The sequence below is a fragment of the Alligator sinensis genome, unplaced genomic scaffold (genome assembly GCF_000455745.1).
Source record: "Alligator sinensis unplaced genomic scaffold, ASM45574v1 scaffold885_1, whole genome shotgun sequence".
In the NCBI taxonomy this organism is placed as follows: Eukaryota; Metazoa; Chordata; order Crocodylia; family Alligatoridae; genus Alligator; species Alligator sinensis.
The window spans coordinates 1,160,494-1,180,545 of record NW_005842056.1 but is presented as its reverse complement, the minus strand read 5'-3'; the positions used below and the strand labels follow the sequence as shown (position 1 = coordinate 1,180,545).

The 20,052-nt window shown below is 44.4% G+C and overlaps 1 protein-coding gene across 1 annotated transcript in view; it reads right to left on the bottom strand.

Annotated features, from left to right (window-relative positions):
- DLEC1 (DLEC1, cilia and flagella associated protein) overlaps positions 1-20,052 on the bottom strand; it is a 62,453-nt gene that overhangs the window by 22,360 nt on the left and 20,041 nt on the right. The window contains exons 11-21 of the mRNA XM_006022950.3: positions 18,507-18,669; positions 14,965-15,157; positions 14,050-14,108; positions 11,710-11,884; positions 10,593-10,686; positions 10,183-10,313; positions 8,075-8,233; positions 5,889-6,028; positions 5,511-5,664; positions 3,837-3,947; positions 1,585-1,715 (exon numbers count right to left, since the gene is read on the bottom strand). Coding sequence (XP_006023012.1) covers positions 1,585-1,715; positions 3,837-3,947; positions 5,511-5,664; positions 5,889-6,028; positions 8,075-8,233; positions 10,183-10,313; positions 10,593-10,686; positions 11,710-11,884; positions 14,050-14,108; positions 14,965-15,157; positions 18,507-18,669 — 1,510 coding nt within the window. The remainder of the gene's footprint in view (positions 1-1,584; positions 1,716-3,836; positions 3,948-5,510; positions 5,665-5,888; positions 6,029-8,074; positions 8,234-10,182; positions 10,314-10,592; positions 10,687-11,709; positions 11,885-14,049; positions 14,109-14,964; positions 15,158-18,506; positions 18,670-20,052) is intronic.

The window sequence follows — 20,052 nt, the reverse complement described above, 5'->3', positions numbered from 1 at the left end:
CTCACGAATGTGGAAACCACATTTCTTCTCATTATTTGGATCTTTTAAGGCAGAGATGCAATCGGTCCATAATCCAGCTTCCCATCTCCATCTATCATGGCTAGCAATTGACTCAGGGTGTTATGTCTTCAGTTCTACATCCTCTGTTCAGAGCGGATGTTACTCGAAACCTTGCAAAGGAAATGTAAATTAAGGAGCTTAAAGTTTTCCATGTTGCCATCAATAACTGGCAACAAACAAGCTCCCTACCTTTGCTTTTGCTGTGATAATGAGCCATGTTGCACTCAGCAGCTGCTAAGTGACAAAGGTTGGATTGACCAGGAATTACAGTCCCCAAAGAACTGATCCAGTGTTCTCTCTCAGACTAGTCACTGGTTTTCTACAAACTAGTGCCTGAGAGGCTTGGCTCAGCAAAGCTTCCACAACAGGTGGACAAATACAGTGTGCTGTCCTCCGTTTGTGTGCTTGGTGTCATTTTCTGTGTATGAGTGCTCTGTCGGAGTGCCGTCTGTGCTGCTGCTGCTATAGGCGGTCTGCGTTCTCTTGAAGACCTTGATGTTATAGGAAGAATGATCACAGGCTCAATTCAGGGGCAAAAGTTCTGCCAGAGTTATTACCTACAAAACACTTACTCACTAACAGGCACAGAAAATGGTTACAAGGTGTCAGCCCCATGTGTAGGGCACAACTCACATATTGCGTCCCCAGACCAGTACAAAGTTCTGAGGATTTCCAGTTCCCCGCTTATGCATTGATCAAAAAAATGTTGTTCCTATCGAGGTGTAATTGTTCTTATAAGGCATTTACATAGTAAATGTCAACATCTCCACCAGACTGACTAATCCTTGAACATTTTGTCATTATCTTCTGCAATCTGGCCCATCTGGCCCCAGCCTTATCAACCAATCTTAACACTTAACCTTGTCAGAGCTTTGTCAGGGATCTGAATGGCCTAAACTTATAGGCATATTTCAGTCTAAACTCTGCGCAACTCAAGTGAGGCATGCTCTGATCAATGCTTTAGCAGAGCCTTTAGGATCACAGGGAAGTAGGGCTGGAAGGGACTTCACAAGGTAGAATCATCCCTGACTAAACCATCCCAGCAAAGCATCTGTTTAACCTGTTACTGATCTGTCACCTGTCTCACCTCCCAGGTCTATAATTATTTTCATTGTTCTGTGCTGGACTCATGCCAAACTGTCCACATACTTCTTGAAGTGCAGGGCCCAAAACTGGACATAGTACTCCAGGTGAGGTCTCATCAGTGCTGAATAGATCAAAAGAATCCCTTCCCTTGATTTGCAAGTGACACTAATACAACCCAGTTTTGGCTGTTGGCTTTGTTTGCAACAAGAGCACACTTGGCTCATATTCTGGTCCACTGTAGCCCCCAGGTCCTTCTTTGCAGTACTGCATCCTAGCCAGTCATTCCCTCTTTATGCACTGATCACTGCTTGTTTTGAGTAGTACTCCAAGGAGGACTAACATAGTGTATCCATTGAGTGCAGACAAACAAGCTTAGGGAAGATTATATATGCCTTCATTTACCTGGTTTGAGTGGTGATTTTAAATGTCCTCACTTACCTGATAACTTCACTGTCATAGGGTATTGAGTATGTGACATGCAGTCCCTTTACTCGTCCAGAAATGGCCAGAAAAAGAGGATCCTTCATGTCTTCTATGCTACAGCAGAGGGTAAGGTCCTTCAGCTCACCCTAATAAGGGCCAGATTATACAGTCTTGTAAATGGAGTTAAGGATACAGAAAAAACATGATCTCATCAAAAAGTGTATTAATAAGACAGGTCTACGTCTGACTGGATTAAAAACAGAATCACAGTAGAACTGGGAAGTCTTTTGGGTTCTTTTATCTTACCCAAACTCTACATCCAACTTGCTTAGTAGGAGGTACAAAAGTAAAAATGTGCTGCTGTTACTGTACGTTTCATGCTATTGCCAGATAATAAACCTAAAAATACACCATTAGGACATTTGCCACTTCTACTTGAAAGAAAACTTTTTCCAGTGGTGAATTGCCTACAGAAACCAAACCCGTTGCCTGATCTCGTATTAATCCAGTCTTTCCTCCTGTAATTTTCAGCAGGTAAGGAGCAGTTGGAATGAGATAAGAAAGTGGGAAGTTAACGCAAGGAATACGATAGATCATAAAGAAAATTAAGAACGTGTTTCAAGAGTAAATGTAAAAAACCATGCCAAGTCAGAGATCCTTAGCCCATTTTTTCTTATATCCATTGGTAATTTCTGGTCAAGTAAACACCTCAAATATGGAGGAAAATTTACTTGGGCTGTTGCATCACCTTAACTCCTCCTAATCTGAATTCAGTACTAGACTGCCTCCTCTGGAACCTCTCCGTTTTCTCTTCCTTGCTTTAAGCATTATCCACACTTCAGTTAGCAAAACTTACCATTACTTATCATACAGCACACAGTTTTGGATGTGCTGAAGTTCTTAAGAATATAAGGACAATAAATCAAGACTAGGTGGCTTTCTAAAAGAGATGATTTCATTTGGCCTCAAGTCACTGGCTTTGATGCAGTAACTGCAGGGTGACATTTGTGATGGAAGTCAGACTAGACGATGATAATCATTTTGGTCTTAAACTCCACGAATCTCTACAGCCTGCATAAATTATAAACTTGAACAGCAGAAGCCTCTTTATTTCAGAGCTGATAAATCCTGTGGCATCTCTCATAGTCCTGCTTGCAGAGTGCTGACCACAGCAACTCCTTTTTAATGCAAGCTCTCAATTACGCTAATACATTCTGTGAGCTAAGTTACATCCGTAAAATCAAAGCACTGCTGTAGAAGAGATGCCAATCCTCTAAATTACGGCTGGCGCAATGACAAAAGGGAGGATGTGTATGTTATGAAAGAAGCACTAAATATCTTGTATTAAGAAACAGGCATAATAAAAAGCAAACAAAGAAGGCTGGGAAGCAAAGAAATAAAACAGCACTGATTTAAAGTGTGTATAATTCAAACCATATCATCTACTGCCTTCAATCACGGTAATCTGTAAGGCATATTTGAAATGCAGTTTCAGAAAACTGTATGCAATCTGTGTTGTGCTAGGCAACACTATGTTTATGTATCTGTTTTACTGATTTATTTATTAGATTTCCATGACACCCTCTCTGGAAAAGCCTCAGGGTAGCTTACAATAACTAACATTATGAAAATTATAAATAAAGATAAAATAGTAAAATAAAATAGCATGTGCTAAACAAGAAACTCCCCAGACAATGCCCCAAAATGTAACTCTTGCTAAAAGCCTGCCCCCCCAAAATGGTCTTATAATGTTTCCTGAAGATGCCCAGGCTCGGGCTCTGTGAATGGAGTGGCCCTAACCACTACCAAATGGAGGCTGTAAGGAAGTACAGCCTGCAGGGGCTGGAGCCCAGTTGCTGGTGGGCAGTGGTTTGTAGGCTACCTGGCTGGAGAACTGGAAGGCCAGCTGTTACTGATGAATAATAAGTGAGGAGGGGTTGAAAGCTCGGCTAGCAGAGTGCAAGGGGGAGAGGAGATGCTACTGCTGCTTAGGGAGAAGTACAGAGTCTTCCAGCCTTGTGTCATGGGCTGCGGAAAGACTGCAAGTTTGGGTTTCTTTGCTTGTTTGCTGCTGGCACACTGGCTTCATTTGTTGCTTTCTTTTTACTGTGGGGACAAGGCTGTCTCCTGTAAAATAAACTGGCCGATAACCCTGGACACTATGCTGCCCGGCCTCAATTAAGTAAGCTGGGTGGCTGACCTGCTCATAGTGCTAAATTAAGAAACTCCTGGTTCCCTGTTCATTTTTAGCTGGTTTTTACACTTACCAGAGTGTTAGCTGTCAGCTCCACACACAATTCTTTTTCTTCGTTTGGGCCCAAAATGCCACTTGCTGGGGTGATGATGGCAGAGCAGAGAGCAGATTGACTCCCAATGAGCTGCCAGAGAGATGAGATAAGCATTACCTGCAATTGGTTAAATCTCTTCCCTTCAAACTGCATTCTCAGAGAGAGGATAACCACAAGGATGAAGCAACCTGTACACTTAAGGATGGTCACAATTATAACTTATAAATCCAGACCCACTTCAAACATCTCTTCATTTCAATATTGCAATTAGCTGCTTAAGGCCACATTCAAACAGAACTAAGTCGGGGTTGGGGGGAATTAAGGCATTTCACTCTGTATCTGCGATCCTGAACACCGCAGCTCAGCTGCCTTCTAACCCTGGAGGTGATTAAGCTTTCTAGGCAATAGACTTCCTTGACCCTGACGTTTCCCAGGTGCCAAGGTTCTGCTTCTCAGCATGCCCAGAAGCACCTGTCTAAGCAACTTGGGTAAGCAACTCGGCACCTCTTTCATGCCTCAACCTACTCAAGATTCAGAAACTAGGGGCTCTTCCACCTACCTCCCTGGAAGGGCTGGATCCACTAGATATTTTTGGAGTACTCCACACACGCCCACCCACCTACGGTGTGCTATTCCACACAGCAAAGCCTGGTAGCTGCTGCTTCTTTCTAAAAGATCAGTGGTGGCAGCAACTCCTTTTTATGTAACACTTGGTTTAAGCACTGATTCAGGACGCAAAAGCCCTGGGTTGCATTCCCCCCTTCCCTGAGGGGGTTCAAATACTCATCTCCCCCATCCCTGGAGGTGCCTAACCTCAGCCGACAGGCTATTTTGGGATAGCACTCTCCAGCCTTGCAGCTATGCCACTCAGTAAGCCAGAAAGAGAGAGCAAGAAGGAATACGACTCTGTATAGTGGTTAGGGCACTCAGCTGGACGTGTGGAGACCTGGGTTCCCATCTTCACTCCAAGGACCATTTTAATAACTGCTCCATGTAAAAGGCACAAACACTATGCGTGTTTGTTTTGGATTCTGTCCTGAGCCCCCATACACTGAATGAGTAAGAAATCTTGCTCAGGTTCTGGATTCCAGACCAGGCACCAGCCTCCTAAAAGCTATGCACTGCATCATTCGGTGCTGTGGTGCCCAAGTGCTCTTCTGGATCTCACCCTTACACACTTTCTGTAATTATTATTACCTGCACACTTGTTCCACATGCCTGCCCACAAAGGACTAAGTTGGGATAACCATCAAAGTAAGGATCTTCTTTGCTACTCTGTAACATCATCACACACTATTATGGTGCATCATAAATTAGCTTAGCAGAATCAAAGGGAATCCTTACCTAGTGCAATCCTCTTCTAATGCACTGGCTAAACATGTCCTATCCCTGCTCTACTGACAGGCCAACATACAGAATACAAGCCAGCTATTAGTACCAGATGACAGTTGCTCTTATCTCAGGAGGTTTGGTGCACAAGGTTCCCAAATTTACCCGCTGCTGCTGACCCAATCATAGTGGTCACAACACACACGTTCTACAATGCATCTCAGTTCACTCATCATTTGTATTATTTGTATTGTGGTAGTACTTACAGCCCCTGCCTTTATTGCACCCTGTCAACACTATTCCTCACACTAGAAAGCTGCTTACCTCTCCCCAACAGTATTTTGCAGGCAGCAGCATCTGGTTAAAAAGTCTGATGTTTGCTTGTGCAGGAACTCCAATATAAATTTCGCTGAATACTAGGTGACTGGAAATCAGACAAGCCTGGGGAGTCTGCACCTCAGCAAAAACAGGAAGATGACTGGAAATGGACACACAAAGGTACTGTCAGTGAGATGTGTACACTACACAACAGCATGCAGGCAGAAATTTACCCAAGTTTTTATTTGCATAGTTTAATGAAAGGCTATATGCTCTGTCCGGAGTGCTGAGGTTCTGACACATTGTGTTGTTTCAGGAGATAACCATCGAAATCACAAGACACATAAAAGATGGTGAAGAAACCTCCCATCCCCTACCCCTCACCTTTCTTCTCCGTTTTCTACCACTAGTTCTAACACAGTCTGGAGATGCTGACATTGCTGGGCCTCAAACAGGACTGATACTCTGCATTCGCCTAAAGGAGGTAATTCTCCATCAGATGGCCGAACTGTGAATGGGGATACCTGGTAACAGAGAGGAAACAAACATGACAAATATCTCTCAGAAGCTCTCAGACAGCAGTGAACCACTGATACCAAGAACTCAGATTGGTGACATACCTCTGACATATGAAGATAGGCTCTAGCTAAAGGACACAGGCTGTGTCTACATGAGACGCTTACTGTGCAGTAGCTCGTTAAGTACTGCGCAGTTGCGTCGCAGGGCACGAACCATGGCGTGACGCTACTGTGCAGTAATAATGAGTTATTGCTCAGCCAGTGTCACCAGGCAGCCATGTGGGAATGCTACTGTGCAGTAATGCTGGTTACTGCGCAATCATTTACTCGGGTATGCAAGTACTAAATGACTGCACAATGACAACTGTGCAGTCAGTGTCTTGTGTAGATGTGGCCACAGAGTCTCAACTGATCAAGATCAAGGTACTAGGAATATGGCATGGATCTTCAATTTTTAGCAGTAAGAAGCAACTAATAACTGACCTGCAGGATTGACCTGGTCCATCCGAGAAAGGTTGGGCTTTGTGATGAGATCAAATTTTGCCTTCAAATAAGCATGCATAACTCCCACTGACTGCATTGAGAATTATGTGAAAAGGTCTAAAGGCAACATTTCCCCTTTTATTGTTTTATAAGAAAATAGAAAGCACCACTTTCAGATTTTAGGTGCCCGTAACATTTCTTCTCGAACATACAACGTTATAGATTCATAGATGCTAGAGTCGGAAGGGACCTCAATAGATCATCAAGTCCGACCCCCAGATCATCGAGTCCGACCCCCAAAATATATACAAGACAAAATGATTGTTAAACCATTGTTATATACAAGACAAAACCATCCACAAACCCCACAATGTACCAGCAAAAATTAACTAAACTATACACCAAAATACTGAAGACTACTTCATAGCTATCAACCATCAGACAATATGCCCTCTTCCTCAAATCCCAGATTTGCTGCATGTTCTTTAGGTCCATGCTTTCTGGCTATTTTACAGCTTAAGCAGGGTATACATTCACATCAGAATAAATTCTTATCAAAACAGCAGGTCAGCCCACCTCCTCACATTCAAACCACAGGAGCTCAAGATTCAGCTTTCACCTGCTAAATTCAATTGCAGCTGCGTGAGAAAAAGTGAAATGTGATCTCCCAAGCAGGGAAGTCCTAGATCCATGTAGGTCAAAATACTTTAACAGCAGTCTGGAAATTTACAGATAGCCAATACAGATTGCAAAAAACCAAAATATGCGCTTGCTCAGTACTTTGGTGGTTTACTGCATATTGGTGTCAGCCTTAAGGAGATTTAAGATGATGCCTAAAGCAGAGCGTGAACATGACATGAACTGCTGTGTCTGTAAGATCCTTCTGTTACGTGGATGTGGAACAAAATCTGGATTTTCATGAGGCTAGAGGCAGTACCTGGTCAAAATGGCTAGAACTACACCAAGATGAACTGTGTTTAAAAGAACTTGGAACAGAGTGGGCAAGTCAGGCATTGGGGCAGGTACAGAAGAATAATGAAATGAATATCATCACTTTAAACCATGTCTGAGCCATAATATTAGAGGGATTATTTTATAAAATAGACTGTGCAGACAAATAATAGGATACAGAATATACAACCTGAGTGCTCATAAGCAGTGTTGGTTGGTATTTTGCCAGCAGGAAGCATTTAATTATTTGTATATTTTTATTCTTTATATTTTTTCAAATTTATTGTTTAATATTCATAAGCCCTAATTCTGCAATTACATCTTTCTGAGATATTATAAGCACTTCTTATTAATCCCTTCACTTTCTATTCATATTAATGGGAGTTAAAGCCACTAGCTGTTCCCAAAGGAAATGTTCAACCTGTCATAAAATTAGATCATCAGGGAATCTGTGATAAAAGGAAATGAAGAAAACTGGCAACAGTATTTCACTTAATAAAACTGTTTTCTGATGTTCAAAGAGTTTGATCATCATGATAAGAATGACAATGAAAGATAAATAGCAAAGATGAGAGAACAGCTGGCTCTGGGTATGGTTGTTCACAGGGTATGACCTACCTCTTCATTCCTTTCAGCTAAACAGGCTCGACTTTCTTGCATTCTCCACTGTGCTGGCAATGGACTTAGGTTTTGAATCTCAAAGGAGCTTAACACATTTTCTCCCAACTTAATCAAACCCAACTGAAGTGATGGAACACCAACAGAAAGAACTGGACCCTAGGACACCAAGGAAGAAATAACATAACTTTTAAAAATGTTTTTTTTTACCAAAACTGCCAAATTATAAAGCACACATTAGTTAAGTTTTATGTTTATAGTTACATAAAATATCTGAAAGCAAAAGTATTATATCTACTGCAGAAAAGATCATATGGTCATCATGGAAATTGCTCCTCTGATTAAAATGAAGACTGGGATTTCAGATTTGCATTTGCACATGAATTTAGTCCGCATGAATGGGTGTCTGATGGGCCTAAAGACCAAAATCCTGTTTTGAGACTTGAACAAATCAGCATGAGTTTTCCCATTTACTTCACATGGGTGGTGGATGAGGCTTATCTGGTATAGAACAGACATGACACACAAAGCAGCAGGGCCTCATCTTGTACATACCACATATTGGGCACCAGACATTTAGAAGGCCCAGCAGCAATTTCCCCCACAAACCATGCCCCAGCAGGTATCTTTGAGTGATGGGTGCAACCTGTAAGCATAGTCCATGTGTTCTTCCTCTTAATTAATTGTGAGAACAAGTCTCACACAGCTGCAGTTGCTCAGATTCATACACCCAGCTTTTTTGCGTGGTGCAAATTGCATGCAGAAACTAAGAGCAACCCCTTGGCATCTAGCTTTCAAGGTCTGCCTTGCAGAAACTGTCAGAGCCCATGGTTTATGCACCACAGAAGTTGCTGAGGACAGGGGTCAATGATGGGCTGCTAGCATAGACTAACTAGTGAGGCAAGGTGAGACCTTATACTCCACTGAGTGGCACCTCTCTATTTGCTTGTACAGAATGTCCTGCCTGATCAGCTTCATACACTCAAGGGATGTTCCAGGCATTAATGAGCAAAAATCCAAAAATCCTATGCACTTTGGGGAAAAGGGGAAACCAGAACAGGGCAGTACAGGACACAGTGAACCTCTTGCACATGGTCAGCACTTGGGAGATTGATATCCTGACTAATGTCCTAGGGGGTGTCTTTGTATGTATTCCAGGGGGGGAGAGCTTTAATTAGAGTGGGTCTGAGAGCTGCTCTAACTAAAATGCCTGCAGTGATTCATGTATTCAGCATCCTGCACTTCAAAATGGTGATGGGGACATTTTAACTAAAGCATGTTCAATGAGCTTTAGTTAAAGTGCTAAAGTGCCCCCTGCCACCATTCTGAAGTGCAGAGATGCTGAATACACAAGACATAGAAGCTGCTGAAGTGCACTAATATTCACACTCCAGCAGACTCGATTCATTGAGTCTGCTCAGACACACTGTAATTACAGCGAGTCAGAGCTGCATCCCTGCAGGTCTACAGGCACCCCTTGTGGGAAAGAAAAAGATAACCAGGGGGGAGGAAGGGGAAGAACGGGAATGCACACAGCGCTCTTAGCATGGGAGGAAAGGGAGGCAGACACACCTTGGTAAGGGGAACATGTGGAAGTCCAGAATGAGACCCTTGTGTGAGGGGTATGGGATTAAAGGGGGAAACGGACAGACACAGAGCCCTGGCCTGGGGGGAAGATGAGAGACAATGAATGAGAGAAGCGAGAACTGGGAGCACACGGAGCATCTGGCACGAGAGAGGTGTCGAGGTCACAGAGAGTCCCTAACACAGAGGGAGATGGTGAGGTGGCAGAGAGAGAGGGGAACGGAGGAAAACAAGGGGTCCCTGGTGCCTGCAAGGAGCCTGCCTTCAGAAGCAGTGAGATAAGCATCCCTCTCACTTATAAACACCTCTTATAGCCAGTGCTAGACTGCTGAAGAAGCAAGGGGCACCCTGTAGGAACTGGATCAACATCACCAACTTCTTTCACATACAGCACCCAACAGCTGTTAGTGGACAAGAATCTGCGCATCACCAATTTTGCAGCTGGATTTGATGGCAGCCAAGATAAAAGGCTACAAGTATCCTAGTACCACCTAGTTCTCCTGAAAAATTATGTTTGTCCTCACCTTAAAAGCAGCCTCAGCGTGCAGCACAACTGGCTCTGTGGAGTGTTCAATTTTGCAGTGCAGATTGTGGCTGGCATGTCCTGGTTTGCCTCCAGTAAAGTTCAGTTCAAATTCACAGCATTCATTGGCTTCTAGATTTAAAAAAACAAAACAAAAAAAACCCAGTCTATGGATATGGAGAGGGCACAGAGTCTTGCAACAGGGGAAAGATGGGGGACAATTTTCTGAGGGAAGAAGGAATGAGAGGCAATTTAAAAAAAGGACACAAGGAAGTCAGTCGGATGACTTCCCCAGCATCTACTTTATAATACACATTTTAGCAACATGACACTTTACCACTTTGCTCTTCATCTCTTAATAACTTACAGGGTTTTATTTTAAAAAGTCATGTACAGGCTTGGAAATTTCACCTATGAATCCAGTATGAGGTTCAACTTCAAGTATATCACATTCACTGATTTTTCCCCAGGAATATTTGACAGATGATTTGCTGTTGTTCCACATCTAAAACAGTTAAAAATTAATGAGCTAAACAAAACATTTTATGCTTTCACAGCAGCCTGCAACAAGACCATTTATTGACAATAGCACTATCAAATACTCCCTATTTATTTGTAAGGTATGAAATACTGGGGGTTTGTGCTGTCTGTGTCTGCTCATCTCTGACTCCAACGCACAAAGATCACAGCATATACCCAGAAAGACTGCAAGCTCCAGGGAAGTTCTCCTGGAGTTAACATACTCCTGGCTTCTTCAGAAACAACTTCATACTAGAGAACAGCACTGAAAATGCTGCAGAGTAAATGTGTCAAGTCCACACCCTGAGAGACACAGACAGACAGACAGACAGACAGACAGACAGAGAAGATCCGCTGCAGAGCTCTGTGCCCCTCCCAGCCCAGACAGAGCAATGAATGGGACTTGCAAGGCAAGAATAAGGTTTTAGTGAGACAAGATGTACACATACAGACCCTTCTGTGATTTTAACCCCTTTTGCTGCTTGATATGGACCTTTGGGCAAACTAACTATTTGAAGAAACTGTTCCGAGTCCCTGATCATCAGCTGCGGGAGAAGCCTCCTGCAAGGAAGTTTGCTGCAAGAGTCAAGTCCAATTTGCCGGACTAGAGGAGCCACAGCTGGTACACAAAGCAGTGCAACCCTGAGAAAATGTTAATAGTGGTTGATCTGTGGGGTGCCATCACTTAGCGGTGTACATCGCAGATTTTAGCCACCAGCAGCAACCAAAAACCAAAATCAGCTAGCAGCATTAACCCCTGGGTGTTGGCCTCTCTGAAACTATGGCTCCAGCAGCTCCAATTATGGAGCTTCATGAGCAGTGGTATTAACTCCTTGGCTTCCAACAGCCACAGCAAAAAGTCCTGTAGGTTGTATGACCCACCTCAATGGGTCAAATATGGCCAATAGGCCCACTGTTTGACATCCTCAGACTGTACCAATATGTCTTCTAGTAATATCGCAGTGTTTGGTTATACCATAAGCAGTAACAAAATCAGAAGCAGACACACCTTGAAGGATTTTCTAATATTAATACCAATAAAGTTTTCCCCAGGGATGAAAATGGCATATGGTTCCAAAAGCAGTTGAAATGGTTCTGTTGAACCTTTAACTTCTATTTCCAGGGCTATCACATCATCTCTTCTGGGGCGTGTGTTTCCAAGAATCATATCTTGTTTCTCCGAACTGTGGGACATGGTGAGAATTAACACTTGTAAAGACATTAGAGATCTTTGCATGAAATACTCAGTAAAAAAATATTACAGAATATTGGGCACGTCTACACGAGGCATGTTAATGCACACTAACCTAAGTTAATGAGTATTACAGGCATGCGTCTACACATGCACACCCTTAATGCACGTTAACTTAGGCTAATCGCACCTAAATTTGATACCTGAAAATGCAGGTATCAAATTTAGGTGTGATTAGTTAATGCACATTAATGCATGTGTAGACGTGACCCGGCATTAACTTTAGTGCCGGGTCTGCCATGCCACTGGGGGCCAGCCTGGGCCCAGTCTTGGGGAACATCCAGGGGATGGGGTGCTGGGCACTTGCTCTGCCTGCCCCCTGCCCCAAACCCCCACTCTGGGCTTGAAGATCCAAAATATTGTAAATAGTTTTCCCCTTGCATATAGTTTCCCACTTTTGTGGCTTTTTATTGTTGGTGGGTGGGGAGGGGCTCTGTTGGTTGAGGGGGGAGAGATGGGGGTGGGTGTTGTGAGGGTAATAAAGTTGTTTTTTTTATTTCACCCACGTGCATGTCCTGAGAGTGGTGCTGGAGGTGGGCAGGGGGTAGCGGGGGTGCGGGTAGCGGGGACCACAGAGTGCAGGAGGTGGGGGTCAGGCAGGGCCTCCTGTATCTAGTGCCCTGGCCCCCGCTGGCAGGTGCGCAGCTGTCGTGGGGCCTGGGGAAGAAGTGGGGGAGGGGGGGCTGCTGGGCCCAGCACCATGGCCAGTAGGAGCATGGGGTGCTGCTTGTCGCTGGCAGGGGCTGGGCTGAAGCAGCAGGGCACTGGGCATCACTGGCAAGGGCAGGGGCAGCCCTGGCGTGGGGAGGCAGAGTGGGCAAGGAGGGAGTTGCTGTATGCTGTCCCTGCGCTGGGCATGCGGCTCCTGGGCAGGGAAGGGGCTGGCTAGGGATCAGTGGCAACGCGTAGTGGGTGCATGGGGGTGCATGTGCACCCCCCTGAGAGCGCAGATGCACCCCCTGACCGGCCACGCTCACCGCTTAGGCAACGGCCAGGGGGTGTAGGCAGGAGCGCTAGTGCCCCTGCTACAAGCATCGGCCGGTCGCCGCAGCCGCCCCTGGGGCCACTCCCAGAAGTGGCTGCAGCGATTGGCTGTTGTGGAATTGGCCACGGGTGTGCCCGGGGCAGTGGGATCAGCCATGGGGGGATTCACCGCCCCTGCCTGGTGGGACTGGTTGCAGGGGGGGCATGTGCCACCCCCCTCCGGTGGCACTAGTCGCCCATGCTAGGGATCATAGTTTCCCAGATGGCTACCAGGTGCTAGCACCTGGCTCTAGCGTCAAGGTGGCTGCCAAGTGCTGGCAGCCCTGTGGCCAGAGGCTGGAGCTCCCCCTGGTGGCCATAGGGCACATGGCAGGGCTGCAGGGACTTGGGACTAGCATTAGTGCCAAGTCCCTGCACGTGTTGACACCTGCCAGAAATTGCTTCATGCGCATTAAATTTAGTTGTGCGTAAATGCATGTGTAGACGTGCCCACTATATAGGATAGTGTGCACTATACCCACAACCTTCTCAAACAAATACTGTTTGTATAGAAATGTTACAAGATGGCTCTTAGGTCATGGTGAATTCTCTCTTTTTGGCTGAGACTTTATTTTTTGAAATACTTTATGGGGGGGAAAATAGTATTTAGAAACTTCTCAAATAGATCATTCGAAAAAGGAAGTAGTGAAAGAATTCAAACTGGCTTGAAGAAATAATGTAATATATTAACCTAAAGAGATAAATTAAGCTAAAGAAGTACAGGGAAGGCATTGGTATATAAAGCATCTAGGATGATGAGTTTAATTTAATCGAGATTGCTGGTGTTTGGAAATGATAAACATCTGATGGCTGTTCATTGGCCTTTATGAATGAAAAGACATGAATCACTTCTTGCCAACAGAGGTGTTCCAGGGAAAGCTAAAGTATGAGCGTTAGTCAATGCAGGGAACTTTTTGTTGATGCCATTTGTGTTGCTACCTCTTCTGTAGATGAATTCTTTAGAATCGAGCATTTCCCACCAGCATTACTATCACTGGAGAAATAAATCACAGATACACATATTACCAAAAAGTCCGTTGTTTCACTATTTGCTATTAGTGCTTCTCAGCTTACCTTGGTGGCTCTGGGATATCTCTCAGTACGATCTGAATCACACTGTGATAATCCTTCAGCTATACAAAAAAGGAAATAAACGGAATTCGTTATTAACTAACCATGTATCTCCAAAAGAAAAAAAATAATTGAAGTGGGAAAATGGATGCAATATAATAAATAAATCAAGAACATCAATATAATTCTTTAAAAGCTAAAGAATAGTTCTACCTCACTATAATCAAATGTCATTGACTGTGATGCTTGTCTATATTTAACAAAGAAATGCTATTAATGTGTTTCTGTTGGCAACACAACATTTGAGAAACATCTTTCTCTAACCTAATGGTATGAAGTAATGATATCCAGTTGGATGGACCTCAGTTCTTCAATGCTTTGCAGGGACTTCACTTGTTTATTAATACTATATATACTATATTAACACATTAATACTATTAATACTATTAACATGAATAATGTAATATGGAAATAGATTTCCATTAATGTGTTTTAAAGCCTTTCTAAAAAAAACAATGAATTTCACCTTTATTTTTTCTTTTAGACACGTATGCATCCAATCATTAACGTAACAGAGTCCTCCCCGGTTCTGGGCCTAATCTGTTTGGATCACATTTCTATAAATATACTGAGCCAACCCTGCTCTCACATCACTCTAACTCAACAGTATTTTAATTGAAGCTAATGAAGTTAAATTGGTATGGAAATGATACGTGGTCAGAATGTTGGACTTGACATTTTTTCAGTATTTTTTCAACCAGAACATGCTCTCTTTGAGTAACTCCCTAAAATAAATTTTATCACAGTATAGTACTAGTTAATTAAATCTAATTCAGAAAGCTCCATAGCAAAGACTTCATGGCTTGTGTAAAAATACATCTCTGCAGTGTGTAGATAGCAAGGAATCACAACCCATACCTCCTTTGGAGCATAAGTGAGCGTGAACTTGTGATCTGTGTGAGGCTGCAGTACTCCCAGGGCAGGGTTTAGAGAGAAACCTGACTCTATATCTAGGTTGTACTTGATCTTTGCCAAGTTCACAGGCTCTTCTGGCATTAGCGATTGTAGATTAGGTTTCATTATCTGCCAGTAGAAAGGAAGTTCCACGTGGCTGGAAACATTAACAAACAGAAAAAAAAGCTGGTATAAAAGAGAGAGACTTTTTTTTGGAAGATTACAGAATAAAATTGAACTAAAGTCTACTGTTAAAGGTATCTTTCTTTTTAAAGATTATAAAGGAAGTGGCCTATAGTCCCTTCTAGTGACAAAGCTGATGGACAAAGCTGAAAAGGGCCAATGTGGTCCCCACTTTCAAAAAAGGGAGGAAGGAGGACCCAGGGAACTATAGGCCAGTTAGTCTTACCTCGATCCTGGGTAAGCTTTTTGAGAGAATTATCCTGGCGCATGTCCGCAAGGGGCCAGCAGGGGAGATTATGCTTAGGGGCAACCAACATGGGTTCATTAGAGGCCCAGAACTGGCCCTGTCAGACCAACCTGGTGGCCTTCTATGACCAGGTCACAAAATCCTTGGACGCAGGTGTAGCAGTGGACATAGTCTTTCTGGACTTTAGGAAGGCCTTCGACATTGTCTCTCACCCCATTCTCATTAAAAAAACTAGGGGACTGTGGCGTCGACACCTACACAGTCAAATGGGTCGCTAACTGGCTGGGGGGGCCGCACCCAGAGAGTGGTGGTGGACGGGTCATTTTCGACCTGGAGGGACGTAGGCAGTGGGGTTCCCCAGGGCTCGGTTCTCGGACCCGCACTGTTCAACATCTTCACCAGTGACTTGGATGAGGGGGTAAAAAGCACCCTGTTCAAAATTTGCTGACGACACTAAGATGTGGGGGGATGTAAGGACGCTAGAGGGAGGAATAGGATGCAATCGGACCTAGACAGGTTACAGGGGTGGGCGGATGAGAACAGGATGGGTTTCAACACTGACAAGTGCAAGGTGCTGCACCAGGGGAGGAAGAACCAGCAGCAGACCTACAGGCTGGGGAACTCCCTTCTCGCCAGTGCAGAGGCAGAAAAGGATCTTGGACTCATTATTGATGCCAAAGTGAACATGGGCCGGCAGTGTGGGGACGCGGTCAGGAAGGACAACCGCACTTTGTCATGCATCCACAGATGCATCTTGAGCAGGTCCAAGGAGGTGATCCTCCCCCTCTATGTGGCACTGGTCAGGCCGCAGTTGGAGTAGTGCGTCCAGTTCTGGGCACCACACTTCAGGAGGGATGTGGACAACATGGAGAGGGTTCAGAGGAGGGCCACCTGCACGATCAGGGGGCAGCAGGGCAGGCCCTACGAGGAGAGGCTAAGGGACCTGAACCTGTTCAGCCTCCACAAGAGAAGGCTGAGGGGGGATCTAGTGGCCATTTACAAACTAGTCAGAGGGGACCAACAGGCATTGGGGGAGTCCCTGTTCCCCCAAGCACTACCAGGAGTGACTAGAAATAACGGTCACAAGCTGGCAGAGGGTAGATTCAGACTAGATATCAGGAGGCGCTACTTCACAGTCAGGGCGGCTAGGATCTGGAACCAACTTCCAAGGGAAGTGGTGCTGGCTCCTACCCTGGGGGTCTTTAAGAGGAGGTTAGACAAACACCTTGCTGGGGTCGCTTGACCCCAGTACTTTTTCCTGCCATGGCAAGGGGTCGGACTTGATGATCTGCTCAAGTCCCTTCCGACCCGACCAACTATGAAACTATGGACTTGTGCAGTAAGGCTGTATGTGAGTAGAGCTGTCTATATGTTATGACAGTACCTATATATATATCTATATAGATCTATATCTATCTATAGATTTATATATCTATATAGATCTATAGATAGATAGATATACAAGTTGTAAGAGCTCTACACACACACACACACACAGGAGTTGTAATAACAGACGTTATATAAAGTATGGAAGAGCTGCTGACACAGTCTTGCCTTCTTAACTTATACTGCAACATAGCATTTAAATGACTAAATATTTTTCCTTCTGGGATTTGATCCAAACTCCACTCAATGGAACTGTCTGGGCTCTCAGTAATTAGTTTGTTTAGTAGTTCTCTGAGGTCAAGTTGGGCTATTAATACACCTAAGCAAAGCATACATAATAGGTATTTATTGTAATCTGGTCAAAAATATTTCACTAGCATATTATTTCTTTGGCTACTGTAAGCACACTTTTATCTCAGTTACTGAGGGAGCAGACAGAAAGGAACATTTATCCATTCAATTAACTAAATGCATAAAGGTTTTCTTAGCTTGGCAGATTCTGGCTACAGAAAGAACAAAGGAGCAGAAGGGGCCTCTTAAATCATCAAGCTCAGCCCCTTACTATTGCAGGCAGCCAGGCCATATAATCCTTTTCCTAAACTTATCAAGTTTGTTCTTAAAACTTGGGGGTTTTTTGCCCCGAAAACACTCTTGGGAGTTGTTCCATAATCTTACTGCTCTAAGGATTCAAAAACCTTCTAATCTAATCTGGCCTAAATGTATTCATGGCCAGTTTATACTCATTGTCCTTTAACTGAAATAGCTCTCAGGCCCTGGTGCTTAACCCTCTGATGCTATTATCATCCAGCAGAACACAGTGGCTGCTTACAGATATAAAAAACAAGAACAGAAAAACAGCACTTTACTTTAAACTGTGTGCGCCCCGCACCAAGTCTAGCGCATGCCCAGAAGAGGGATTGCGTTAGTTGAATCCGGCTTGCCCAACATCTGTATGGATCAGGAGCTTTATCAGGGATTTTATGATGCTTTTATCTAATAGCAGATTGAATAAACTTTACATAAAAGCCTCAAAGAGCCCTGATCTCTACAGAAGCTGCAGACCTGGGTCAAACTAATGCACTGCTTCTTCGGTAAAGTGTGTCTTTTGTTCACATCTGTCAGCAACCAGTAATACCTATTAGTATGTTAGTACTGTATAACAGGACTAATTTCCAGGTCACTGGGGGCCATATGATGCTTGGAAGGCCCCCCTCACCATTGGGTTCCCCTCCAGGAAACCTGCCCCACCTCCACTGTTCACATAGCATGGGTGGACCCCCTTCCCTGCCATACACAGAGCTTAGGCAGCTTGATTCCCCATCCTGGCCATGTATGCCTCATAGGCAGCCCACTGCACAGGCAGCCGGGCTCCCTGCAACATGCAGCACACTCACCTCTCACAGCCACACACTCCCTTGTCATGCAAACATCTTGGCTGTTCTCATTCACCCCATGCGCAGTATAGGCACCCCGGCCTCCTCCTGCTGCCCTGCCCCCAGGAGCAAAAGCAAGAAATGGAAGCCAGACGAGGGAGGGAGAGCCCAAAGACCAGGGCATCCATGGGAAATGGGAGGCAGGGGGAAGTGGTGGTTAGGCAGGAGCTAACCCTTTGGGGGGGCACATGCAGCTGGGGGGCAGCCAGGTGGACATCCCTGCTGTATAATGTTGTATATTATTAGTAGCTACATACGTAGAATTTCTTATAATCAGCTGCTTTTCTGTTGTGCTGTGCAGATTCTGAGAGTCAAAGCATACGAAGTGCTGTGCTGTTACGTCTCTAGCCTCACCAGGAACATGGTAACATTCTCCACCGGTGACAGACAAAAGCTCCATAGCTATCAGCTGTCCAAGGCCTAGGAGAAAATAAATATGAATCATTCTTTACCATGTGGGATTAACTTTGTTCATAACACTTCTTACTCATGATCATACTTACAGCAATGGACGCTGCTGTAAATTGGGGTCATCCTCAGCTCTGTAGCTAAGGCTGCAGTAGCTTCATGACATCAAGTGACTGTCAGTCTGCACTAATATTGATATTTTCTCAGGAATTGAACACTCTTTGGGGTTTCAGATTGTCAGCTAATGTAAACTAGCGTGACTTGATGTAAACTGGCACAGTTCCATTTAAGTCAAGAGAGCTAAGAGGGCTTACACCAGCAGACAATTCAGCCCCCAAACTTTATCACAGAAAGCAACCAATTAGAATATGAACTGTGCGTAAGAACACTAAAAACCTTTGCACTGCCATGCACTTTTCAGTGGAATACTAACAAGGTATAGCCAGTATATTAGCAGTTACTATACTGACTGCTAATTACATATGCTGTTGCTCCCAATGAGCTATCAGCTCCTACTTCAACATGGTTCAAGTACACTGATGCAGTGAATATAACCAAATTAGCTTTTTTCACTGTCAGTCAGGTGACCAGACTGGCCAAAAGGGGAGATAAGTGCAATATCCATATCCAAAATCACCCATATTCAAAATCTTCCTAAATCATGTATCTTTCATACATTCATAGATGCATAGTTAGTCCAATCATAAGCTAACACATAGTTAGTTACTGTGTGATCACATATTTACTAACCAGTCAGAATACTACTCATGTGCTAAGCTTGTTCTCCTAATTAAATTATATCTGGTATCTACAGTATCTTTGCTTCTTGGGTCGTGGAGCTCAGTAATGTCATGACCCAAAAGGCATGATTGTGTGTGTGCTTCGGCACCAGAATTATCCCCGCCAAGTTGCAGAGCATTGCACGGGAGAGTTTCCTGTAGCAAGAGGAAACCCCGGTGCAGGGACGAGTTTCCCGCCTTTTCTGCAGCTTCTTTTGCAGAGTGCATTGCTCATGTTGCAAGAGGAATGCACGGTGCAAAAGAGTTCCCGCCACCGGCATGCAAATTTGTTCCCCGTGATTGGCTAGTGCTAAATTATTCACACGTGGCGGCTAACGATTGGCTTGTTAGCCGTATAAGAGGCTTGAGCAGTTTCCGCCCAAGCCGAAGAGGACTCCACATCCATCTCGTGGGGACTCTGGGTACACGGCAGGGTAATAGAAACCCTGTGTGAGATCCAGAGGAGCGTGGCGGCCTGATCCACCGCCCACCTCTTCCCGTCTTCGAACGCGACTTTTATAAGACGTATTTACGATTTCTATTTTGGTGGCTCGTTCACCCAGAGCATCCGGAGCTCTGCACCGTGGAGCCTAGCAACCTCCACGAGACCGTCTGT